The 27868-nt window shown below is 33.9% G+C and overlaps 1 protein-coding gene across 3 annotated transcripts in view; it reads right to left on the bottom strand.

Moving 5' to 3' along the window:
* FER (FER tyrosine kinase) overlaps positions 1 to 27868 on the bottom strand; it is a 473779-nt gene that overhangs the window by 381286 nt on the left and 64625 nt on the right. For all 3 annotated transcript variants that reach the window (XM_059418338.1, XM_059418340.1, XM_059418339.1), the window contains 2 exons: positions 22960 to 23133; positions 14404 to 14503 (listed from right to left, as the gene is read on the bottom strand). In XM_059418338.1, the coding sequence (XP_059274321.1) occupies positions 14404 to 14503; positions 22960 to 23133 (274 nt within the window). The remainder of the gene's footprint in view (positions 1 to 14403; positions 14504 to 22959; positions 23134 to 27868) is intronic.

Here is a 27868-nt window from a genome sequence, read left to right as displayed (position 1 = left end):
AGCAAAACAGGCAGAGAATGTCCAAATTTTAAATTGTCTACGAGTAGAAAAACAAACACCAAATCTCTGCAAAAGATCTCTCACCCTCCCAAGCAAGCCTGCATGGGCACCAAAGGCTGTTCTGCAGGGGGTGGGGGGGGGAGAAGAAAAAGAGAAAAGCTAGCAGTGTATTTAAAGACTGATCAAAAAACATTATCAGAAGAAGAAAGTTCATTCCACATGTGAAAAATACTGGAAAAGCATAATGGCAGATCACAGCACTGACTGCAAGAAAGGGAACTAAAAGTACATGTGAAAGGCAAGGGAAACAGTCTTAGAAAGGTAATACTCCAGGGGGAGAAATGGTTAAAATGAAGACCCTTTGGAAACTATGAAGTAAAAAAGAAGCAGGAAAGGACACAAATCTGCAGGAAAAAAAAAACATGAAAATCAAAATAGGTAAATAAGGGGCGCCTGCGTGGCTCAGTCGGTTAAGCATGTGCCTTCGGCTCAGATCATCCTGGGAATGAGCCGAAGTCGGGCTCACTGTTCAGTGGGAAGCCTGCTCCTCCCTCTCCCTCTGCCTGCTGCTCTGCCTCTGTGTGAGATATATCTCTCTGTTAAATAAATAATGTGTTTTTAAAATATTTTTTAAAAAATAAAAGGACACAACAGTCTTTATCAAGAGCATGAAGGTTATAAGACTTTACTCTACGTGCAAGCTAACAATTTAGCCTAAACTTCATGGAAGTGGGCAGAAGACACAAGCCTCCTGGGACAGAGACAAAGGACAGTTTATTTCTCATAGTGATATCAGTAGCTAGAGTATCATCATTCGTCAGTGGAGGAAAACACATTAAACCAAGTCAAATGACAACAAACTAGTGGAAAATGTATTTACCATGAATAACAGATACAGGTATATTCACTATAGTATACTAAAAATTTAAGGGAAAAAAAAAAAAGATCAAAAACTTGAAAGAAAAAAGGGCAAAAGACAATCCACACACCAAAAAAAATACTTTAAAATGGACTTTAAACATATAAAAATAGTCAACCTTACTCCCTCACTCGTAATAAAAGAAATGCCAAGTAAAATTAAGAGATGTTATTTTTCACCAAGCAAATCAGCACTCTGTTTTGGCAAATGTGTGGAGATACAGATACACTCATACATTTCTAATGGGAATGCAGATTGGTACAATCTTTTTTTTTTATAAGATTTTATTTTATTTATTTGACAGAGAGCGATGACAAGTAGGCAGAGAGGCAGGCAGAGAGAGAGGAGGAAGCAGGCTCCACGCTGAGCAGAGAGCCCGATGCGGGGCTCGATCTCAAGACCCTGGTATCATGACCCAAGCCTAAGGCAGAGGCCCAACCCACTGAACCACCCAGGTGCCCCAGATTGGTACAATCTTTATAAATGCTATAAACTACACACAACATTTATCTTTTACACCTGCAATCATACACTTCTAGGAATTTACTTTTAAGATATTCCTCTAATGATTTAAAAAAAAAAAAAACCCACACAGGTTATTCATGCTAGTAAATGTATATAACTGGAAAAATTAGAAAAACCTGTATGTCAATATACAGAAAGTACTTGAATGAACTTACAATGAAGTATTATGCAAAAGTTAAAAAGAATGAGAAATAAAGCTACAAACTGAAGGATTATGATTTTTAGGATAAAATATTAAATAGAAAAGCAAAATGAAGAGGAGTATCATAGTATGACAGTTTTTGTGTAAAAAAGAAAGAAATAATTAAAGAAGATAGAGTTCTCTAAGTATATAGTTTTATGCAATTCTGACTTTTGGAACCATTAATTTTTAAGCATTAATGAAACAGATAAAATCAATAAGAGAGGAAAAAAACAATTTAAAATGGGATACAACAAAACAAGTGAACCAACCTACACTTCTAGTGAATAACATAATCACACTGAAAAGAGTGGGGAAGAAAAGAATTAATCTAAGTAACATTGGAAACAATATTTGATTACAATGAAAAACTAAAGACAAAAGAGCTCTAAAGAAATTATTAATTGTAGTTTCTTTTTTCAGAGGTATGAGTCAGTATTCTGAAATTATTTTCTGTTATTTTAGGATTGAGCAAGTAAGTAAATAGACTGTAACTAACAGAAGCCAGATTTCCCACTGTCAGAGAAAGAAGTTGCAAATACATGAATAGGAAAATACAGAATGAACACATGGCATTGGACTAGAACCAGAAGTATCAATATAAACTCTTCAGTTTTAGTATAAACAGACAGAAATTAGGAACAGATATACTGTGTGCATGTATGTATATACATTTGCTTTTTTCTTATCTCCATCCATTGAGGGGACCTTTACTGCAAAACTACTGAAATGGTTTGTCTGTACCAGTGATCTCCAGTTTCTTTTCTCTCATTCTTTCTTAAACCCATCCCATTTTGGCTTTTCCCTTTACTACAATATTGAAACTGCTCTTTTCAAAGTCACCAATTATCTACACTTCACAAAATCCAAATCTTGGTCCTCATCTTATGTTCTAATACTGCTTTAACCTAACTGATCTCTTGTTCTTCCCTGAAATTCTTTCCTCCTCTATTTGACTTCTAGAATAACACATTCTTTTGGTTTTCCTTTTTTCTTGGTGTTCTTTACAATTTCCTCCTCATTTTCCTGACTTCTTAATGTTGGGCTTTGTCTTAGGACTCTTCTCTTTCTTATTTTAACTAACACCTTTGGTAATGCCATCTAACAGCATGGCTTTAAATACCAACTAATATTCAAGTTTATATTTTTACTACAGACCTCTCCCAGGAATTCTCTAGAGCTAGAGATTCAAGTACAAACTTGTTATCTCCACCTAGATATCCAATAAGAATCTAAAAACCAAACTCCTGATTTTCACTTCCAAATCTGATACTCCTGCGTTCTTCTCCATTTTAGTTAAAAATAATACCATCCTAAAGCATAACAACAATAATAATAACACCATCCTTCCAGTTGTTCAGGCCAAAAATCTTGAAATCATCCTTGAATTCTTTCTCTCACACACTACACCACATTTATCAGCAAGTCCTTTAGGCTCAATTTTCAATATACACATTCATAAATTCCTATTTCTGAATTTGCCTACCACCTAAAATTATTTGTAATCCCAAAGTTCAAGATCCCCAAATCCCAAAATCCCCAAATCCCAAAAATCCCCAAATCCCACACTGTGCTTTCCAGGCCAATTGCAGATATGCACATGTGCAGAGCAATAAAGGAGTCCTTTGATACACATCACATGTTCCCATCAAAAAGGTTATGGTTGCCTTTTTGTTTCAGTTCCTATGCTGTAAGCTGTCCATTTTGCAGTCTATTTAGTTCTACACTGCCTGCATTTCTTGTGCTTTTAATTAATGATTTTGCTATCTAAAATGGCTAAACATAAGGCTCAAGCATTTTCTAGTATTATGATCAAGAAGGCTATAATGCTGATGATTCACAGACCTGTACCCCTGAAGCAAATAATACATTATATGTTAATTTTTTAAAAAGAAGGCTATAACGTGCTTTAATAGAGAAAATATGTGGGGCACCTGGGTGGCTCAGAGGGTTAAGCCTCTGCCTTTGGCTCAGGTCATGGTCACAGGGTCCTGGGATTGAGCCCTGCATCAGACTCGCTGCTCAGCAGGGAGTCTGCTTCCCTCTCTCTCTCCATCTGCCTCTCTGCCTACTTGTGATCTCTCTCTCTCTCTGTGTCAAGTGAATGAATGGAATCTTTAAAAAAAAAAAAGAAAGAAAAGAAAATATGTGTCATATAGCTTTCTTTAGTCATGAATTTTAACACTGCTGGCTTTGAGTTCAGTGTTAATGAATCAACAACATATATTAAAGAATATGTCTTTAAAGAGATACACACATAAAACAGGATGATAAATTGGATCAGTCATCAAAAATTCTGTGACCTGGGGGGCCTGGGTGGCTCAGTCAGTTAAGCGTCTGCCTTCGGCTCAGGTCATGATACCCCAGTCCTTGGATGGAGCCCCAAATGGGACTCCCTGCTCAGTGGGGAGTCTGCTTCTCCCTTTGCCCCTCACCCTACTCATGCTCTCCATCTCAAATAAATAAATAAAATCTTTAAAAAAAAAAAAATGTTGTGACTTTGCTTATAGGAACATAACCCCTTATGTTATACCCAGTAGGAGCAATGATTCAGTACTCAGCTAACACTAAGTCAGTGTTCAGAGCAATTTCACAGAACATCACAATTGTAAATAACAAGAATCGACTGTATATCCAGAAACTGACCACTTCTCACCACCTCTGTTACTACCACCCCAGGTGCAGGCAAGCATGAGCCTTTGACTGGATTATGTCAATAGCCTGGAAGTAATCTCCTTACTTCCATCCTCCCTACACCCCTCCTAGTCTCAACAAGGCTGCCAGAATTATCCTATTAAAATGTAAATGAGTTCATATCACTCTTCTGCTCAAAACCCACCATGGCTTCCCATTTTATGACAGAGTAAAAGCCAAAGTGTTTTCAAAGAATGACCAAAATCCTACAAAATCTGGGCCTCACTTGCTTCTCACCATCACTCTCCCTCTCTGATTTCATCCCATATCTCTGTCTTTATCAGTCCCCCAGTTGAGCCATACAAGTATTTGTACCACTGCTCAAATAAGCCAGACATGATCCCATCTCAATGAGTTTCCTTTGGACAATTCCCTCCACCTGTACTACTCTTCCCTTCCTCACTTCCTTCCTCACTTCCTTCACTCTTCACTTATTATGTCTCTTTCTCCATGAAGCCCGACCTGATCATCCTCCCAACAACCTATCCACCAACCATGTTTCATTTTTCTCCATGGTACTTATCACCATCTAATAAATAATACATTTCACTTATGTGTATTAATTAGCTATCTTCTCTAAAATGTAAGCCTCAGAGAGGAAGGAATTTTTGTATGGTTTGTTATCTACAATATTCCTAGTGCAAATAACAGTGCCTGGCACATTGAAAGAAAATATATAAATTGATATAGTTCTTACTATTAAAAAATAAATTTAAGCTTAAATAAAAATTTTTACAAAGTTAAAAGTTATAGAAAGGTTACAATTTTACCTTCTGCATCTGTTTATATCATCTTTCTAGTAATCAAGTCCAAAACTAATATTGTTAAGGAGCTCACCTATAAAATATAGAGGAAAATCAGCCAAAAGGATATCATTTTTCTTAATCTCTTTGTATGTGAAACTTAGCTTTGTTTATTCAATAAAACTATGAAAAATAGGAACAAATCAAATTATTGTGCTTTACTTTTATTTTAATTTTAGGAAGTTATCTGCAGAAAATAAATGAATCATGTAGCATATCCCATCCCACGTAATATTTCAGCATCTAATGAGAATATTATACCTGTCACTTCAATTTCTGCAACTTTAACCCAATGCAAATTAGATTAACAATGAAGAATGTCATTAGTCTTTATGACCTTGTAAACTTCCTATTGTATTAAGCTCCATGCAGTGAAAAGCATTCATGCCATAAGTTAGCTGCTGATATATCATATATTAATAAGTAGGTCCAAAAAAAAAAGAGAACCTCTCACTTTCAAGCCACATCAATAGAAGTGATGATCAACAAACACAGCTTGAACTGAGCTTTGGTCTTTAGCAAGTTCTGTATCCAAAATGGATTTCTTTCCTTAGGTTGAACTGAGAAATAAATATGAATTTCAGAATATTTGTCTAGAGGACCTCCATATATCATGCATATAAGATTCTAATTTTTGGAAGTCTCCAAGATTTAGAGATTATTGAACAGGAAGGCCAGCTGCCATTCTTGTTGGACTAAAAATGAGAAAATCAACTGAAGAGGCTTTAAAAAGTTTTACTCATTTTTTTAAATTTGGATTTGTTTAAACATAAATTTAACCATCTGTCTCAAATCTGGACTCATTTCAAACTGGTTTTCATAATTAAAGTACTCTAAAGAGACAACTCAATGGATCTAATCAATTTTAATTGGCTATAAAATACCACAGAACTATTCATAATGCATGAAGAAGCAATTTAAGAAAATCTACTTCCCAATTACAGAAAAATTTACTTTTGAATGAGACTTGTAGCTAGCTCCCCACAGTTCTAGCAGTAGGTATCCTCTTACTCTGTCTGCATAGGATAAGTGAGGGCTGTAAATAATCAGGGAGTTTACAAATCTCTTAGCACTCTGTTTTGTTTCCCATAAAGAAAGAAAATTTGAAGGAGAGTTTGTTTCCCTACTCTTGTTATAAAAGTGGGTGAAGAGAGCTCCTTTTAAATTTTGCTAGACTGACTGTTATGGGCATGTGTAATGTGGAATAGCTCATCCTATCTTCTTTTTTCTGAATACGATGTATGATAAAGCAAAAGCATTCAGACTTCTACTCATGTATGAGAAACCCTCACAAATGTTATTGTGGGTATTTTGAGGCTTGGTAAATATAAAACCCTAGCACAATGCTAGCCACACAGAATCAATTAAATAGGCTATATAAGAATACATAACCATAAGAGTTATTTTGAACATCTTTTCTGTTAGTTCAGTACATCTTCAAGTAAACTATAAAACTGCAAAGCAAAACTGTATTTAAATTCACTGAATTCAATACCATAAGTTTCAATATGGTATTGCTTACCTTTTATAAAATTACCATACATTACATTTATCCTTAAAAATATTTTTAACTATGGAAAAAAAACGCTACGTGCCATATGAACTAAGGGACTGCATGTAGGTATACAAGTAAAGGCTATGTGTATTTTTTATAACACGAACAAGTGGAAGATTATAGTGAAATAAAAAAATCTGATAATGAATAAACTCATACAACTCTTAGAAAAAATGAAGAAAAATGATGAAATCCACTAAGATTGTAAACTTATGTTAAAATATTAAGTAGATACCTTTTAAGAAAAAAACCCAAATCATAATTATTCAGGCATAATACACAATGCCTGAAATGAAAACTATGTTGCATGGGATTAAAGGCAGATTAGGCATTGTAGAAAGGAAGATTAGTAAATTTATAAACATAGCCATAGAAACTAACAAAATGAAACAGAAAGAGGGATGCGTGGGTGGCTCCATTGGTTTAAAGTCTGACTCTTGATTTTGACTCACATCATGATCTCAGGGTCCTGGGATGGAGCTCTGCCTCTGGCTCTGCGCTGTGCAGGGAGTCTGTTTGAGATTCTATTTCCACTCCCCACCCCTCCACCCGGTTTTCCGTTGCCCCTCCCCCTAAACTCTGCACTCGCACTCTTTCTCTCTCTCTTCTTTTAAAATAAATAAATGTTAGAGAGAGAGAGAAAAAGAAAGAAAGAAAGAGGAAAAAAAGACAGGGAAAAATAATGAAGAGTATCAATAGGCTTTAAAAAACTACAAGCAACCTAGTATATGTGTAACAGGAGTCTCTAACAGAGTTAGAGAACAGAGATGGGGAGACAGAAAATATACATGAAGAAACAGTGGATAAAAGTTTTCCAAATTTGATGAAAACTATAAATTCTCAGATACAAGTGGCTCAAAAACCACAAAGAGAGGGAAAAAAAAACTACAGCAATATACATCATGAACAAATTGCTTAAAGATCTGAAAAGGAAATAAAATGCCAAAATAGATTTCTATAACCAACAAAGATATATTTCAAAAACAAAGGTGAAATGAAACTTTATCAAGCATGCAAAAACCGAAAGAATTTATTACTGTAGATTTACATTACAAGAAGTATTAAAATAAGTCTTTCAGACATAAATAAAATGATACCAGAGGGAATACAGAATGCTAGAAAAGATAGCTACATAGACAAATATATGAGCTGTTCTGTTGTAATTTTTTTAAAAGACTGACTAAATAAATACAAAAATATTAACAAGGTAGGGTGGACTTTACGACATATGCAAAAGTAATATATATTACAACAACAGCAAATAGACCAGAAGGCTATACCACTGTAAGAGTCCCATGTTAAAAACAAAACATTTTAACACCTGAAGGTATACTGTTAAAGATAACATAACAAAATAAAAAGTTATAGGTAATAAGACAACAAAAGGGATAAAATGGTACCTTAAGAAAATATTTCAATTCATCCAAAAGAAGGCAGATAAAATGAAAAGGAGAATAAAGAATAAGTGGAACAAAGAGAAAACAAACTGCAAGATGACAGATTTAAACCTAAAATTACCAAAAGTCGTATTAAATATAGTCTCATCATCCCCATTAAAATGTAGAAATTAACAAGACAAAAAAGCACAACCTTACTATACGGTGCTTATAAAGCATGTAACTCAAAAATAAAGACTGAAACAGAATAAAGAATGAAAAAAAGATATAACATGTAAACACTAATCAAAGTAATGTATAATCGTGGCTATACTAATATCAGGTAGAATAGATAACACAGCAAAGAATACTACCAGGGATAATAAAGATCATTTCATAATGATAAAGGGGTCAATTCATCAAGGGATATAATAATCATAACTGCTTATTTACCTAGTAACAGATTTTCAAAACACATAAAGCAAAAAATTGACAACTACAACAAGAAATAGACTAATTCACAATTACAGTGGGAGATTTCATTTGCCCTCTCTCAATCATTAATATAACAAATAGACAGAAAATCAGTAAGAACATAAAAATATCAAAAAATACAATTAGCCTACTGTACAAGCTGACAGTATAGACCACTCTAACCAACAGCAGCAGAATACACATTCTTATCAAGTAGTTATGAAGCATTTATCAAAACAGACCATACTGTGGGCCAGATAACATATATACACAAATTTAAAGAAATGAAGTCATAAAAAAAATCCTCAGATCAAAATGGAATTAAATTAAAAATAAAATATTTAAACATCTCTAGAAAAATGCCAAATGTTTAGAAAACTAATCAAAACACTTTTAAATAACCTATCGAGCAAAGAAAAAAAAGAAAAGGGAAATTAGAAAGTATTTTTAATCGAATGAAATGAAAATGGTATATGAAAATTCTGGAATGTTGCTTAAACAGTATTTAGGGAAATTAGAGCACAAAATGCCTGTAGAAAAAAGGCAGCTCTCAAATCAATGATCTTAACTTCTACATTAAGAATATTAAAAGAAAAGTTTTTTTTAAGTTTTTGTTTTTTGGTTTTTTTTTGACAGACGGAGATCACAAGTAGGCAGAGAAGCAGGCAGAGAGAGAGGAGGAAGCAGGCTCCCTGCTGAGCAGAGAGCCCGACAGGGCTCCATCCCAGGACCCTGGGATCATGACCTGAGCCGAAGGCAGAGGCTTTAACCCACTGAGCCACCCAGGTGCCCCATTAAAAAATTTTTTAAATGGTGCAAACTAAGCCTAAAACAAGCAGAAGGAAATAAATAAATAAATATTAGAGCATGAGTCAATTAAACAGAAAGCAGAAAAACAGGGGGAAAAAAAAAAAAACCAATAAAGCCGAAAGCTGATCTTTGAGAAAATAAAATTGATAAACCTCTAGCCAGAATGTTTAGGAATACCAGTATCATAAAACACCAGTATCAAGACATAAAATACCAGTATCAAGAATGGGAAACATAAAATATCAGTGTCAAGAATGGGAAAGAAGAAAAAAAAAAAAAAAAAAAAAAAAAGAATGGGAAAGAAGTCACCACAGATTCTACAAATTAAAAAGTCAATAAGGAAATATGAACAATTTGATAGCAATAAATCCAACAACTTAAGTGAAATGGACATTTCTTTGACGATACGACCTATTAAAACTCAAAAAGAAACAGATAAACTAAAGAGTCTACATTAATCCAAAAAAAATTGGTAGTTTAAAAATCTTTGCCAAAAAGTAAAAAACAAAAACAAGCAGACCCAGATGGCTTCACAAGTGAATTCTACCAATATTTAAGAAATACTGCCAATGGAACCCAACTGAACACAAATCTTTCTAAAAAGTTGAATAAGAAGTAACCATTCACAGAATAGCATTAGCTTTATAATAAAATGAGACAAAAATACAAGAAACATAGATAAAAATTATGAAAAAAAAAAACTTAGCCAACCATATTCATCAATATTTAAAAAATGATAGTGCATCATACCAAGGACTTTATCCTAAGAATGTGAGATCAGGTGTAATATTTGAAATATGAAAATCAATCAAAGCAATTCCTTCCAAACAAAAAGAAAAAGAAATATTTATCTCTATAGATACTAAGAAAGCATTGACAAAATCCAGCATCTACTCTGAAGCAGGAATAGAAAGAAACTTCAACCTGATAAAAACTTTGAAACTATAGCTAATTTAATACTTAATTTTGACTTTTCCCCTACATTCAAGGAAAAAGACCAATAGCTTTGCTCTCTACCTCTATTCAACATTATACTGGAGGCTCTAGTTAGGGCAATCAGGCAGGAAAAAGAAAAAGCTATCAAGATAGGAAAGAGAAAGTTAAACTTTCTTTACTCATAGATAATATGATCCTATAGGAGTTCTTTTGTGAAGTCATTTACTCTTTACTTTTAATCTTTTAAAAATTTTAAAAATATTTTGTTTATTTATTCGACAGAGAGAGAGGGAACACAAGCAGGACAAGTGGGAGTGGGAGAGGGAGAAGCAGGTTTTCCTCTGAGCAGGGAGACAATATGGGGCTTGATCCCAGGACCCTGGGATCATGACCTGAGCCAAAGGCAGGCACTTAACTGAGCCACCCAGGTGCACCTCATTTACCTTTTATATGGATAAATGTGACAGAAAATTTTGCCAACATTTACAGGCATTATGCCAAAACCTTAGCTTTGTAGATTCACAGAATCGTGAATGGCTAAACATAAACGGTTGCTCAACTTAAAGTACTCAGAACTTAATCTGCAACAGAAAAGTAAAACCTGTATATTTTGTATTCAAGAACTCATTATTCTGTGCTGCCATCAAGAAACATTCTGAATAACTGACTTCAGCTCAGTAGACTAAAATTATTTTGGTTGTTCTCAGTTTACACGTTATAAATAATAACCAACAGACTAATGCTCAAATTAGTCCAAGTCAATTTAAGACAAATATTTGCTTTCTCAGCACAGCACAGAGCAAAAAAAGTTTAATACTTAAGGTATATTACAAAGAAATTAATTAAAGTGCTACATTTATGTGGCAAATGAGTGTTATATTTTACATTAGACAATATAAACTAATGTTCCTTTGTGTAAGCCACACAGCAGGGGTCAGGAATTTGGAATTTAAGCATTAACCCTGCCTTCCTTCTCATCAACTGTAAGTGCTAAACCTCCAGGTGCAGTAACTAAACATTTAACTGTGAATTCATTCTCAAATCCAGAATTTAAGCCTTACTATAGGAATTATTTCAGGCCTTGTTTCCCCCAAAGCCTTGTCTTCCCCAAAGCCTCATCTTCTCTAACTGGAAGCGATATGTCAGACTGGAGCCTTAAGACCTCCTAATATCTTTGGTGGCTAGAACCACAGCCAGGGTATTCATTGTTGCTGCCCAGCAGTTCCGAGAGACCATTCCAGAACTACCCTGGTCTGGCCTATACAAATGAACTAAGGTTCTGACATAAAGTCTGCAAATGTTGGAAATTTTGCCATCCATGTAAAGAGAAAATAACTTCACAGAAGAAAATTTCCATGTTAAACATAAAAAGTAGTTTGATAACAAAGTGTTCAAAAATAAAATTCTATACTTTTTCACATAAACATGAGCATAAAGATAGTTCTGATTATAAAAAGATAAATTTATAAGTCATGTATCAAACACAATCATAGAAGAAATTATTCTAAAAATATGTATTCTATAGGTTATATATATTCTACAGGTTATATATATATATATTCTATAGGTTATACATTGATTTAATGACAACAATCAAATTTTTGAAAATTGGAAAATATTATCACTATTACCTTTAGAAGGAGAAATGTAAATAAATTCACATATTTGAATTTCATGACATTCAGCCAAATAATAACAATTCTTGGGACCAATTAAAACTATAATCTTCAAATCTTGTTGCCTTCCTACTATTAATACACTAAATGGTATTTTATCTAAATTAAAAGTAATTTAAAAAAATAAAGAATAACTATTATCTGTGAAAAATATTTGAAAATATAAGCCCTACACAGAAGAACTATTTAAAAATTTTATTATGACATCAGAATTAAATTTCATTTTTTCAACCAAAATAAACTAATCATTAAAAAAATGAATATCTGCCTTTGGCTAATGATCCCAGCCTCCTGAGATCGAGTCCCACATCGGACTCCTTGCTCAGCGGGGAGCCTGCTTCTCCCTCTGCCTCTGCCTGCCACTCTATCTGCCTGTGCTCACTCTCTCTGTCAAATAAATAAATAAAATCTTTAAAAAAAAAAATGAATATCAGGGGTGCCTGGATGGCTCAGTGGGTTAAGCCTCTGCCTTCAGCTCAGGTCATGACCCCAGGGTCCTGGGATTGAGCCCCGCATCGGGCTCTCTACTCAGTGGGGAGCCTGCTTCCTCCTCTCTCTCTGCCTGTCTTTTTGCCTACTTGTGATTTCTGTCTGTCAAATAAAATCTTTAAAAAACAAAAACAAACAAAAAAACTGAATATCAAAGACTAGGGAGTAATTATATCTTTTTTTTAAATAATCATTCTCCAACAGATACAAACCTAGTGTGAAATACTTAGCACAGCTGAATTATAATACAGTTGGATTAATTCATCACTTGCTCTGAGTGAATTTAAATATAGATATTTTTAATATAGAGCACTAATTTGTGAATGCTAGGCATGCATTAAGTAACAGACCTTATAAAATTAACTATTTTGACAGATTGAGTAGTAATGCTTAACGTACAAAACTACTTCTAAACTACTCTTGATTTAGCAAGAGATCCCTTGCACATAAACTGAATTTTGAAAGAGGGTAAGACTTGTTCATAAATTAGAATATCAACTAGAAATAGGTAAGCTCCTTGAATGTCTAGGAAATACTGTTTGAATTTCAATAACTTATAGACAGCAAATGTTCAGTAAATATTTCTTAATTATCTAGAGATCTTTTAAAATAATAAAAGAATAATAATTAAATATATGAAATTTGAAAATCTATGAAGTAATCACAGTATTGGAATTTATATCTAATACTATCTGACTCCAAAGTATGTATATGATCTTTATACAATGCCATTTTTTAAATGATTTTTTTAAATAATTTAAGTTTTTAAATACTTTAAGATAATTGAATTACAAATGTTTTTTAAAAGATATGCTTATATTAATAAGGAGATCATGATCTCAAAATACTGATTGAGGTACATGACAAGTAAGTAAGCAGAAATTAGAAAACTTTAAACAGAGCTTCATCTTCCCTAAAAAGGTAGCAGAAACACTGCAAAAAATCAGAAACATGAGGTAAATGTGTGAGGGGTGGGGACAGGAACAGACAGAAACAAAGTAAATGTTGTGTTGGTAGGAAAATGGGGAGCAAAGACTAAGCAAGAGAATGGGGAAGGACAGAGAGAAGGAAGAGGAGAAAGCAACCAGAGAGCAGCCAGAGGAGAAAGAGTGAAGACAAAGGAAAGAAGTAAGAAACGGAAGGAGGGAGAAACCCATCTACATCAGTATCTCATCTAGTCTATTGGGATTAACAACAAAAACATGGTATTTTCATCGTGCAAGATATATTCAAATGTAGAGCTATTTATTTGATTTACCTCAGCAAAACAAGAATATATACACAAGTAAAAGACCAAGAGAAAATATGTTGAGAAAAAGAAGACAGAGCTGCTAATAAAGCTTATATTTAGACAGGAAGAATTAAAAAAAAAACAAACCCCTCCAACTTTTATAATTAAAAAAAATTTAAATATGAAGACTGTTTACTCACATTTAAAGACTCATAACCATAAACTCTTATTTAAAATAAAAATAATGTTTCTCTTTCTATTTATTTCAAAAGGTTCTTATGAAAATGTTAGAGCAATATAGGTACATAAAATTAAATTGAAAGCAAAATAATGCCATAAAATAATCTTGTCTTTTAATGGCTTTTAAATACTACAGGTAAAAAGAGGACTAAAAGAGGTATCTAAACAAATATGACCTTATTTTTCTTATTCAGTATTCAGTAATTAAATAAGTAGATCTGATGCTAGAGAAAAAATTTTAAACATTCTTTGCATTCTACTACAAGTGCTATATAATTTCATTTTGCATGAACTACTCAAAAATATGTCATTTAAAAAAACAAAAAATAAAAAGACTTATTAAATAGTTTGACAATTAGTCTATTTTGGCATATTTTCACATTTTTAAAACGTGAATGGCCTAAGTGGAATCAATCTGCTACTCATTAAGACAATCCTCAAATGATAAGAAAAAAAATCATTAAAATAAATAATTTTTCATAACTTTTCCATACCTTTAGCTAAAGCTTCTTTGTATTTCTCTTTGGCAGAATTCATTTCTTTTATTAACTGTCTATAGCTGGATTTTAATTTCTCTAATTCTGTCTTTGTAACCTGTCAAAAAGAATAATAAAGAATAAATTTTATGGTCAAAAACTTAAATCCAAGAGTACTAACTGATATATATTTTATTGCTTACAGAACAGAGTTGCTCCTTAATATATATTATAGATAATATATTAAAAATTGGTTTAGAAATCAATAATAAATTCAACAGCATATGAAAAAAGAATAACATTTCTTAGAAAAGCAAGTCAAGAAATACTGCTGTCATCATATTAACTTTAAAGACCAATAGATTAAGATGCTGTATATAGAAATATTTTCTCTAATAAAAAAGCTAATTTAAATATTTATATTTATTATACAGAGTAACTTGGACTTGTTCTAATTTACCACTTCTAATATGAGTATTTTTTATTTCTTTGGAAAAACTAAGCAAATGAAAGTCCTTGATTCTATAGTCAAAAACCCACTTACATAGCATGTAAGGAAAAAATAAGGGTCTTAGATGGTATTTGAAAAATTTCTAATATACCTTTGAGAAAACTAAGATATCAGCAACATCAAAAACTTACAAAAAGGGCATAAGCAACTTGGAAGAATATTCCAGAGTCCACATTTTTTTTTTTAAAGATTTATTTATTTATTTATTTGACAGAGAGAGATTACAAGCAGGCAGACAGGCAGGCAGAGAGAGAGAGAGGAGGAAGCAGACTCCCCAACGAGCACAGAGCCCAACACAGGACTCAATCCCAGGACACTGAGATCGTGACCCGAGCAGAAGGCAGCGGCTCAACCCACTGAGCTACCCAGGCACCCCCTCCAGAGTCCACTTTTAACGAACTCTGCATCACCATTGCTCTGGATGGAACAGAGGACAACAATATACAAAAAAAAAAAAAAAAAAAAAAATCACAAAAAAATATTGATAGCTATGATACAGATATAAATGGGTCTGAACCATTCCTTTAAGAAAAGGAAAACTCGGGGCGCCTAGGTGGTTCAGTGGGTTAAGCCTCTGCCTTCGGCTCAGGATCTGATCTCGAGGTCCTGGGATTGAGCCCTGCATCGGGCTCCGTGCTCAGTGGGGAGCCTGCTTCCCCCTCTCTCTCTGCCTGCTTCTCTGCTTACTTGTGATGTCTCTCCGTCAAATAAATAAATAAAATCTTTAAAAAAGAAAAGAAAAAAAAAGTAAGAAAGAAAGAAAAAAGAAAAGGAAAACTCAAGGGGCACCTGGCTGGCTCAGTTGGTTGGGCAGCCGACTCCTGGTTTCAGCTCAGCTCAAGAGCCCAGGGTCCTAGTTGCGAGCAAGCCCTGTGTCAGGCTCCACATTCTGCAGAGTCAGCTTGAGGATTCGCTCTCTCTCCCTTTGCCCTCCCTCTACTCATTCTCTCTCTTTCTCTCTCAAATAAATAAATCTTCAAAATAAAAGAAAACTCAATAATTAACTTTGTATACTGGACTTTATTTTTTAGAGAAGATTTAGTTTCACAATAAAATTGAACAGAAAATAACAGAAATTTCCCATATACCTTCTGTACGTACCAATGTACAGTCATCCCCTACTAGAGTGGTACATTTTTTACAACAGATGACCCTACAATGACACATCATTATCATCCAAAATTCAAATTAGGTTTCATGCCTGGTGTATATTCTATGGATTTTAACAAATATATAACAACATATATCTATAATTATAGTATCATATAAAGTAGTTTAACTGTCATAAAATCCTCTGGGCTGCACCTATTCATTCCTCTCTCCCCCTTAAATCCTGGAAACCACTGATCTTTTTACTGTCTCTATAGTTTGCCTTTTCCAGAATATCATATAGTTAGAATCATGTAGTATGTACCCTTTTCAGATTGGCTTCTTTCACTTAGTAATATGCATGTAAATTTCCTCCAGGTCTTTTCATGGCTTGATAGCTAATTTCTCTGAGTACTAAATAATATTACATATTCAATATTCTGTTGACAAGTCAGGGTCTTTTGCCTCTCATATAAACTTTAGGATCAGTTTGTCAATATTGGGATTGTGTTAAATCTAAAGAGCAGGCTGACATCTTGCTGATATAAACTGACATCTTGACAATATTGAGTCTTCTCATCAACCAACATGGAATACGTCTCCAATTATTTCTTCTATAATTTCTCTCCTTGGAATTCAGTTGTTCTCCTCCTATAGATCTTGTATATATGTTGCATATATGTATATACGTATTTCATTCTTGGAGAAGCTAATGAAAATGATATTGTGTTTTTAATTGCATATTCCACTTGTTTATTGTTGATGTACAAGAGAAAGTGACTGACTTTTGTAAAGTAACATTTCATATGTAACTTTGTTACAATCACTTATAAATTACAAGTTTTTTTGTTGATTCACTTGGATTTTCTTCAGACAGTCATATCATCTGTCATTGCTCCCAGTCTATATACATTTCTTTTCTTGACTTACTGCATTAGCTAAGACTTCCAGTATGATGTTAACAAGCAACAGTAAGAGAAAACATCTTTGACTTGCTTCTGATCTTATTGAGAAAGTTTCAAGTTTCTTATCATTACTTATGATGCTAGCTGTAGGTTTTCTGTAGATATTCTTTATCAAGTTGAGGAAGGTTTCCTCTTTTCCTAGTTTTCTGAGAGTTTTTATCATGAATGTGTACTGGTTTTGTAATTTTTGTCAAGTGATTTTTCTACATTTATTTGCATGCTCATGTGATTTTTCTTTTTCTAATGTGTTCATGTGATGGACTTCATTAACCGATTTTCAAATGTTGTACCAGCCTTGCACACCTGAAATAAATCTCACTGATCATGATACACAATTATTTTTATACATTGTTGGATTTAATTTTCTAATAGTTTGTTAAGGATTTTTGCATCTATGTTCATGAGAGATACTGGTCTGTAGTTTTATCCTCTAATGTCTTTGTCTGGTTTGGAAATGGTGATCTCTTGGATTAGTTAGGAGTATCCCTCAGTTTCTTTTTCTGAAAGAATTCATAGAGAATTGGTATGATTATTTCCTTAAATATTTGAAAGAATTCACTATCTGAGCATGGTCCTTTTGGTTTTGAAAGGTTATTAATTATTGATTCAATAACTGCAATAGATATATACCTATCCAGATCAGCTATTTCTTCTTGTGTGAGCTTTTAGCAGACTGTGTCTTCCAGAGAATTGCCAAATTTCTTGTATGTAACCAAACTTGTGGGCATAGAGTTGTTTACAGTATTCCTTAATTACCCTTTTAATATGAACTATTGATGTCCCCTCTTTCAATCCTATTATTAGTAATTTGTGCCCATGTTGTTTTTATTACTTAACCTGGCTACAAACTTACTGATATTATTGATCTTTTCAAGAAATCAGCTTTTTGTTTTGTTGACTTTTCTATTGACTTTATGTTTTCACTTTCACTGATTTCCACCCTAATTTGTATTATGCCTTTTCTTCTGCTTATTTTGGATTCAATTTGCTCTTTCTATTTTTTTCTAATGCCCTAAAGTAGAAGTTTAGAGGATTGATTTTAGATCTTTTTTCTTTCCTAGCATATATTCAATACTATAAATTTCTATCGAAACACTGCTTTTGCAACCTACAAATTTCGGTACGTTTTATTTTCATCATTTAGTTCAAAATATGTTTTAATTTCTCTTGAGATTTCTTCTTAATCCATGTGCCTTTTAGAAGTATTTCATTTCATCTTTTCCAAAGAAGACATCTAGATGGCCAATAGATATATGAAAAGATGTTCAACATCACTCATTATCAGGGAAATGCAAACCAAAACTATAATGAGATATCACCTCCACCATCAAAATTGCTAAAATTAACACAGGAAACGACAGGTGCTGGCAAGGATGCAGAGAAGAGGAACCTTCTTACACTGCTGGTTGGAATGCAAATTGGTGAAGCTACTCTAAAAAACAGTAAGGAGGTTTCTCAAAAAGTTGAAAATAGAAGTACACTATGATACAGCTATCTTTCTATTACTGATTTCTAGTTTAATTCCACTGTGGTCTCAGAACAGACACTGAATGATTTCTCTTCTTCTAAATTTATTAAGGTATGATTTACAGTCAAGAATGTAGTGCATCTGTTCAATCTCCCATGTAAGCTTCAGAAGAATGTGTATTCTGCTGTTATTCCATGAAACAGTCTGTAGATGTTCACTGTATCTAGCTGATTAATGGTATTATTAAGTTCATCTATGACCTTACTGATTTTCTGCCTGCTGGATCTGTTCATTTCTGATGAGGAGTGTTGAAGTCTCCAACTGTAACGGAGTATTCATCTTATTCTCCTTGCAATTCTATCAGTTCCTGCAGTTCCATCAGTATTTTGACATTATGTTGTTGGACACATACATCTTAGGGATTGTTACGTCTTGGAGATCTAACCCCTTTATCATTATGTAATCTTCCTTTTTATCCCCAAAAAGTTTCCTTGCTTTGAAGACTGCTCTAACATTAATATACTTTTTTTAGGATTAGCATAGAATATCTTTCTCCATCCACTTATTATCAATCTACATCTTAATATTTAAAATGGGTTTCGTGTAGATAACATACATTTGGGTCTTGTTTCTAAATCCACTTTGACAGTCTCTGTCCTTTAATTGGCTCCTTTAGACCACTAACCATCAAAGAACTTACTTAAATACCTGGATTAATGGCAATCATATTTGTTAGTTTCCTATTTGGTACCCTTATTATTGTTCCTATTTTTGTCTTCCACCATTTTTTTCTGTGGTTTTGATGTTTTATACAATTCTATTCTCTCTCATTTCTAGTATGTCAATTATACTTTTTTAAAAAGATTTTATTTATTTGACACAGAGAGAGAGATCACTAGTAGGCAGAGCAGCAGCAGGCAGAGAGAGAGAGGGAAACAGGTTCCCTGCTGAGCAGAAAGCCCAATGTGGGGCTCGATCCCAGGACCCTGACATCATGACCCAGGCCAAAGGCAGAGGCTTAACCAATTGAGCACAGGCACCCCCAGTTATACTTCTTTTTTAACTTTTTTTTGGTAGGTTTCTTGGAGTTCGCAATATGTGTTTAAAACTAATGAAAACTCTTTTCAAAGAACCCTATAGCACTTCACAGGTAGTATGAGTACCTTACAATACAAAAATAATCCTAATACCTCCTTTCTATCCTGTATATCATTAATGTCTTTCATTTTACTTATATATAAGCAACATAAACTTATATACATATGTATACAAATGTACACACCCAAGATATATGACCATACATAATTGAATATTATTGCTATTATTATTTTCAATAAACTATTACATGTTAGATCAAGAATGAGAAAAATAAGTTTTTATTTTATCTTCACATTCTTTCCCTAATGCTATTTCGTTCCTTATGTACATCTGAGTTTCTGAACTTTTTCATTTTCCTTCTCAATCCACTGGCTACAAGTTTCTTCAATTTTTGTTTAAGAAATGCTTTATTTCACTTTTGAAGGATAATTTTACAGGGTTTAGAATTCTAGGATTGTGGGGTTTTTTTCTCTCAACATCTAAATATTTCATTCCATTTCCTTCTTGCCTACTTACTTTTGAGAAGTCAGATGTAATTCCTATATTTGATCTTCTATAGGTAAAAGTGCTTTTTTATTCAGGCCTCTTTTCTTTTTTTTCCTTTGGTTATCTGTAGTTTGAAATTGATATGCCTTTGTGTAGTTTTTTGGCCATTTATTTTGCTTGGTGTTCTCTGAGCTTCCTGGATCAGCTCTTTGCTGTCTGACATTAACTTAGGGAAATTTGCAGTCATTATCATTTCAAAAATCTTTTCTGTTCCTTTCTCTCTTTCCTCTCTTTCAGGTATTCCCATTATACATATGCTATAGCTTTTTTAGTTAGCCCACAGTTCTTTGTTATTCTGTTCCATTTTTTTTTTTCAGTCCTTACTCTCTGCTTTTCAGTTGTGTAGACTTCAAATGATATAGTCTCAGCTTCAGAGATTCTTTGCTTAATTGTGTCCAATCTCTTATTAAGCTCATCAGTCATTCTTCATTTCTGTTACACCATCTTTGCTCTCTAGAGCATGAGAATATGCTAGAGAATGCTGGAATGCCTTTTTTTTCTGTCTTAGAATTTCCATCTTTGTGCTTACATTACCCATCTGTTCTTTCATGCTTTTTACTTTATCCATTAGAGCCCTTAGCATATTATACATAGTTGTTTTAAATTCCTAGTCTGATCATTCTAACACCTCTACTGTCTCTAGGTCTGATGCTTGTTCTGTGTCTTCCAGTTGTGTATTTTTGCCTTTTGCTATCCATTGTTACTTTTTCTTGATTGCTAGGCAGGATATACCAGGATGTACCAAGTAAAAGAAACTGATTAAATAGGCCTCTAAGAATAAGCTGTCAGAAAAGATGAAGCATTTTATACCCTATGGTTAGCGTATAACTCAGTCTTCTACTGAGTCTGTGCCTCTCTATGTACTTCACATGTGCTACTCAGCTGACTAGCTCACGCCCCACTCAGAGTGAGTAGGAGTTGTGAATTTCCCTTCCCCCAGATTAGTCAGTTTAAGGGTAAACGGTTTCTCCTGAGAGCAAACTTTATTAAGGATAGAATGCTTTGGCATGTACCAAAATGGTTCCCTTTCCCCTCCCCACACTGGAGAATGAGATTTTTCTCCAATATTCATTGTGAGAACCTGGTAGAGGTCTGGGAAGTAAAAGTCACAACAGCATGAAGTCCTCTCAATAACTGGCTCCTCCTGGAGTTTTTAACTGTCAGATTGTCCACGCTGAGCATCCAGAATTCGTCAGTTACAGTTCACGTTTTCCTGTACAGAGCACTGCTTCCCAAAGAGGTTTTCGCTTTGATAAATTGTGATTCTCTGTATTCACTTGTCTGTCTCTCCAATGTTAGGGGGAGCCGTTAGCTCTGTCACCTCATTTCTCTTAAGGATCAAGGAGAGATGTTGATTTTTCAATTTACTGAAATTTTAAATTTTTGTTAGGATGGAGTCACAACTTCCAAATTTCTTATAGGCCAGAGTGGAAACTGGAAGTTAAGACTGGAAGTCTCAACTTTGAATTTGCTAAAGAACTAATTCACTGGGGCGCCTGGGTGGCTCAGTGGTTTGGGCTGCTGTCTTCGGCTCGGGTCATGATCTCAGGGTCCTGGGATCGAGCCCTGCATCGGGCTCTCTGCTCCGCAGGAAGCCTGCTTCTCTCTCTCTCTCTCTCTCTCTGCCTGCCTCTCTGCCTACTTGTGATCTCTGTCAAATAAATAAATAAAATCTTAAAAAAAAAAAAAAAAAGAACTAATTCATTGTTCTCCAAACTGGCTAATTAACTGCAAAAAGCAAGCATTTATCCTGCTTGTTGTTTATGAACTATACCTCATGGTAGCCAAACAGTTGATATAAGAAAAGTTTTTACTAAAAAATTAAAGCTAACAATCGCATTAGGAATGATAGAAGTAAAATACTGCCATTTTATAACACCTACTAAATAATGGATCTAAGCAGCAAACATCAATTGTTTCTAAACCTATTTGGTGAATGACTAAAGAGAAACTTTTTCAATAGGTTGATCAGGCTGGCAGCACTGGAACCTTTAGTGAAGTACCCAGTTTCTTCCACAAATAAATAGCATTTTTAAAATGCTATTTTAAATAACATTTAAAATAGGTACCTCAGGGGAGGTACCTACAGATTAAAAGAAAACTACTCAAAAACAATATATGAGCCATGTTTGGGTCATGATTCAAATGAACCAACTGTAAAAAACATTTAAACAACAATCATTTGAGCACAGTCAGGATATTTAATAACCCAAAGGAATTACTGTTATTTTTAGGTGGGTTAATGATAATATGGTTAAGTTTTTGTTTTTGTTTTTAAGAGTATTCATTTCAGTAATACATGCTAAAATATTTATGGACAAAATGATACCTGCAATTTTCTTTAAAATGATCCAGTGTATTAGAAAAAGTATGTGAATATAGATTTAAAAAAAACTTGACTCTGTGAGTGGATCAGTCAATAGGAGTCTGTTTTACTATTCTCTCTTCTTTTGTACATTCGAAATTTTTATAATAAAAAAACACTGTAAGAAGTTATCCAGAAGGGACAAACTCGGGAAGAAAATTTTTAAAATTATCCTATCTTACTTTGTCTAGATTTTCTTTTTTATTATATGCAGAGTAAAAATAAAAATCATAAAACCTAGAAGAGCTATTTCAGTAAGTAAAAAATATAAATTCTAAGTGATAAGAAAGCACTGCATCATAGTTTAATTGGCAGCATTCTTTTTCTTTCAGAGAACATAAAGTAACAGAATATTTTATAATCAATTGTGTTTTATATTCAAAAAGAATAAAATAGTACTTATTAGAGACCCCAAAACCTATTTCTCATCATAAAATGATGAACAAACAATTTTTAAAGTCAAACAAAGTAAAATAATCTCGTGAATTTGAAAATCACATTAACAAAAGAATTCCAGAGTAGAAAGACTAACCTTGATCATCTCTGCCTCTATCTGCTGATGAACACCTACAAAACTTTTCTTCACCTGCTGTTTGTCTTTGATCATCATGGTGAGCCTGTGTAAGGGTCCAGAATTTAGGTCCTCTGCATGTGTCTTCATTATTCTACTAAGCTGTTCCGTCTGCTGAATCATAAGTAGCCAAGACTTTTGAAACAAATAAAGAAATAAAATTAGCACCTGTATTAAAGATTTCCATTTTACTGTGCTGTAAGTATTCAGGATATTTAGTTTTACACAAATTATTACATTAATATAAAATTCCAGGTTTCTGGCAATTGTGCAATAGCTATGAATGGTTCATATTTAACATCTTCAACTGCAAGTACAAATACTTCAAAATTTAGTAATCAGAGACAATGTAATATTCTATGAAAGATATTGGACTCTTTGAGAGTCCACATTTGCAATCATCATTTTACCACTCTTGTCTATTTGTCAACACATGATATATGCTTCTGCCACACCATACTACTGCCTCAGTAAGGTCACCATTCCCTAACAGTCAAATTCAACAGAAATTTAATCACCTTTATTCTTAGCATTTGATCTGATTCTGCTGACTCACTTCTTCCTGAAACTCTTCTTTTTCAGTTTGCATGGCTTCTCATATTCCCACATACCAACTTGTCTTCTCCTCTTCCTAAAAATCCCTTCTCAATATTTGTACCTGCTTCTCTTTTGCTGCTTATGTCTTAAATACTGGTAATCCCTGTATTTCTATCTATTCTCGTTTCTTAGTAAATACCATTAGCTCTCAAAGGTTTTTCCAGCACAACATATTTCATTAAAGCAGACACATGTAATGTCGGGTATGGGACAAGCGGGCATATGGATACTGCTAGAAGAACAAGTCATTTGTTATTAGATATTCTAGTTTCTAGATACTAAAATAAGTAACTGAGGAATACCTTCACTATAGGCCTTCAAAATTCTATTCAGAAACAATTCGAGATTTTCCATGGTCAGGTAAGATCCATGTTAAAGATTAAAAAATAGATAAGAAAAAAAAATAGATAAGATATGATGTCAGACATTTACTGAAGATAGGAATAATTTTCTATGCTATTACTTTTGCTCTGTGAATGAACAGAATTATTCTTCATTGTTAATGTTCCAAAAGGATCCTAAATTAAAATTGAATAAGCAGATGCAACTAGAGGGTATTATGTAGAGCGAAATAAATCAATCAGAGAAAGACAATTATCATATGATCTCTCTGATAAGAGGGATTTGAGAGGCAGGGCTGGGGACCATGAGGGATAGGGAAGGAAAAAACGAGCATTTATTTTTTATTTATTTATATTTATTTTTATTTTTATTTTTATTTATTTATTTATATTTTTAGTAATAAAAAATGAAATGGGATGGAAAGGGAGACAAACTATAAGAGACTCTTAATCTCAGGAAACAAACTGAGGGTTGCTGTGGGGAAGAGGGTTAGGGATTGGGTGGCTGGGTTATGGACACTGGGGAGGGTGTGTGCTATGGTGAGTGCTGTGAAATGTGTAAGCCTGATGATTCAGAAACCTGTACCCCAGGGCAAATAATACATTATATGTTAATTTTAAAAATCTGAATAAGCACCCAAATCAAAATAATAGCCAAAAAGAAGCAAATTCTTAATCACAGTCAGAACTCGCCAGGGTCTAACTTGATAATCTGTTTTTGATACACTTCAACATACCTTTTTTTTAAAAGTTAACCTTTTTTAAAAGTTAACATTTGTTTAGGGACAAGGGCCATTGTAGTTGTGAAATGCTATTATAAACATGGAATAAAATGTGGCTTATGAATCATCATACTTACTTTGAAATTCAAAAATCTAACTAATAATATACTCCATATAGCACAAAGCAACTTAAAATTGATGTACCTCTACCATTAAAATATAAAATTTAGGGGCACCTGGATGGCTCAGTCACTAGTATCTGCCTTTGGCTCCAGTTATGATCACGGGATCCTGGGATCCAGCCCACAGTCAGGCTCTCTGATCAGCTGGGAGCCTGCTTCTCCCTCCCTCTGTACCCCTCCACTCCATTTGTGTTCTCTTTAGCTCTCTCTCAAATGAATAAACAAAATCTTTAAATAATTAATTAATTAATTAAAAAATAAAATTTAACCAAGATGAAAACAGTGAAAAACAAAACTATATAAACATGGATCAAAAACAAACTAAATGTCCTAATAACTCTTATACCTTTGTCTTTTTCATTTTATATTTATATTATACATATATATTTATATATCCCACTAAAAAACACAACATTGGGAAAACATTCTATAGCATATACAGAATGTTAAAGCTACCCCCCCCCAAAAAAAAAAAAAGAAAGAAAGAAAGAAAAGAAAAGGGAAAAAAGTGAGAGGAATCAGTGTTTCATTATCTATCTTCAAAAAATAAATATTCTCTAAGTTCTTTGTAGCAACAAATTTTTGAAATTCTGCGTTAGAGGCTTTGCAGCCTAGGAGAGAAGCCTTCTTGAAAGTTAACACTAAAGATGACACAACTAATACGGTCTTGGCTTCCTCCTCCCAGAAGGGCACATCTCATCCTGCCTAAAAGCCCTGTTTACTGTAGTCACTGTGGGAAGTCCAAGCCTTCCAAGGTATGTATCATGACCCTAATTATCAACCTTATATTGCCCTCAATATTTCCTAATCTGATCCAGGATACTCCCTCAAAGAATCCCATACCCTCAAAAAGTCCTGCTCTATTATTAGAAAACTACTTATACTTTTTATCAGGACTTTCCTTTTATATTCTAGCTTTAACAAAAACCTGACTTTATCCCAATCGCAAAATACTAATACCACTAAGTCTCTTCCTAAAAAGGTCTCTGCTCCTCTTAAGTTCAGGTCACACTTCCCCAACAATCCATCAGCAAGTCTTTCTGATTCTCCCTTCAAAGTCTACCACAAATCCACTCACTTCTTTACATCTCCACTGCCAACCATTCTGGAGGTTATCACTAACCCTGGCTTAAGCTATTAGAACACCTCCAAACTGGTGTCCATTCTTCTACTCATGCTCCTCTCCAACCCACTGCCTTTAAAGTAGAAAAAGAAAATATAATTCTCTAACATAAAATCCTACATTGCCTTTCCTTTTCATTTAAAGAAAAATCCAAATTTCTTTCAAAGACCTATTTGTCTCAGATCATCTATCCTCTGTCCATCCTTCAAGTTCATAGTTTTGCCATTCTCTACCCAGCTAAATAAATTCCAGAACCATTGTTTTTCCTTCAGTTTCCTGAACATTCACTCTTCCTGAAGGCTCATCTTGAACATTCACTCTTCCTGAAGGCTCATCTTCTCCTTCACACGGCAAGATCCCTCTCTTCCTTGAGGAAGCAGCAAAATCTCAGGCAGATCTAATCCTTGCTATTCTTGCTCAGCACTTAAAACAACTATTAAACTGTATGCATACTTGTTGGTTTTTTTCTGTCTCCCCAACTAGAATGGAAGCTCCATTAGGACAGCACCATGTCTCTTTCTGCACTAATTTAGGTATTTACTGTGATGCCTTAAACAATAGCTACTCAAGGGGCGCCTGGGTGGCTCAGTGGGTTAAGCCTCTGCCTTTGTCTCGAGTCATGATCTCAGGGTCCTGGGATCGAGCCCCGTGTCGGGCTCTCTGCTCAGCAGGGAGCCTGCTTCCCTCTCTCTCTGCCTGCTTCTCTGCCTACTTGTGATCCCTCTCTGTCAAATAAATAAATAAAATCTTAAAAAAAAAAAACAATAGCTACTCAATATTCTTTGAAAGAAGAAAGGAAGGGAGGGAGGGAGGCATAAATGTAAAATAAAACCATGAATTGAATATACGCCATATGCCATTAGAAGGCTTTTCATTGTTTAAATCTAGAATTAGATAGTGTAGTAGTAATGCCAATTATGACAGGGAAGGAAAATTAACAGGCCTATCTTCAACTGACAAAACAAGAAAGGGATAAGAGTAGACATAATGCAACGTGAAACCTGCCTAAAAGGAATGTGTAAGTGGGCAAAAAATGTGGGTGATATATAACTTGAATTAGATAGGTGGCTAGAATATTTGTTATAAAGAAGAGAGTAAAATATTAACAGCTGCTTGACAAACACAAAAGTAAAGATGTACTTCAGCATTTGCGATAAAACTAGCAGAGCATTTTGCAGATATGGCTCTTTGGTTATGGCACAGGAATGGTCAGTGCATAGATTAAATTATCTGTTGATCAGAAAAATTGGGGGAAGATTATTCTTTGTAGCGTAATAAAATCCTATAGGCCACTAGCAGGCATTCTAAGTGCTTTATTATACGAAATCCAGCTTAAGGATAATAATTCTGTTAATAATGTTCCCCATAAAGGGATATCACCAGTAGTCAGTCACTGATCCAGATAAGAATTATTAAAAAATGAAAATATCTGAAGTTTAACTTTGGAAAAAATTAATCATAGGCAAAGAACAAATAATACTAATCAAAACCAAAAAGATTCATGTTTCATTTCAAATTCCATCCACAAGCTGTTCAAAATATATACACTGTGACCTAACACTTCCAAATATAGAGCCTACTAAAATATGAAACACCAGCCTTGAATGTATCACTCTAAATTTAGTACAGATGCTTCCATGAAATTAAATCACAGCTCTCATGCATAACAGGAAACATTCATCACACTAAAAGCCAAAATAATATCTAAAGTAAAATAATATAGAGGCTCCTTCCTGGATGGCTCAGCGGAGCATGTGACTCTTGGATTTCAGGGTTGTGCGTTCAAGCCCCATGTGGGGTACACAGATTATTTAAATTTAAAACTTTTTTAAAAAAGTAAAATAATAATAGCACAAGATGAGTTACTTTGTTAATCATTACTTGATAGTGTGAGAAAATATAAAA

The sequence above is a fragment of the Mustela nigripes genome, chromosome 12 (genome assembly GCF_022355385.1).
Source record: "Mustela nigripes isolate SB6536 chromosome 12, MUSNIG.SB6536, whole genome shotgun sequence".
In the NCBI taxonomy this organism is placed as follows: domain Eukaryota; kingdom Metazoa; phylum Chordata; class Mammalia; order Carnivora; family Mustelidae; genus Mustela; species Mustela nigripes.
The sequence above is the reverse complement of the archived record's forward strand: the minus strand, read 5'-3'. Positions and strand labels throughout refer to the sequence as shown.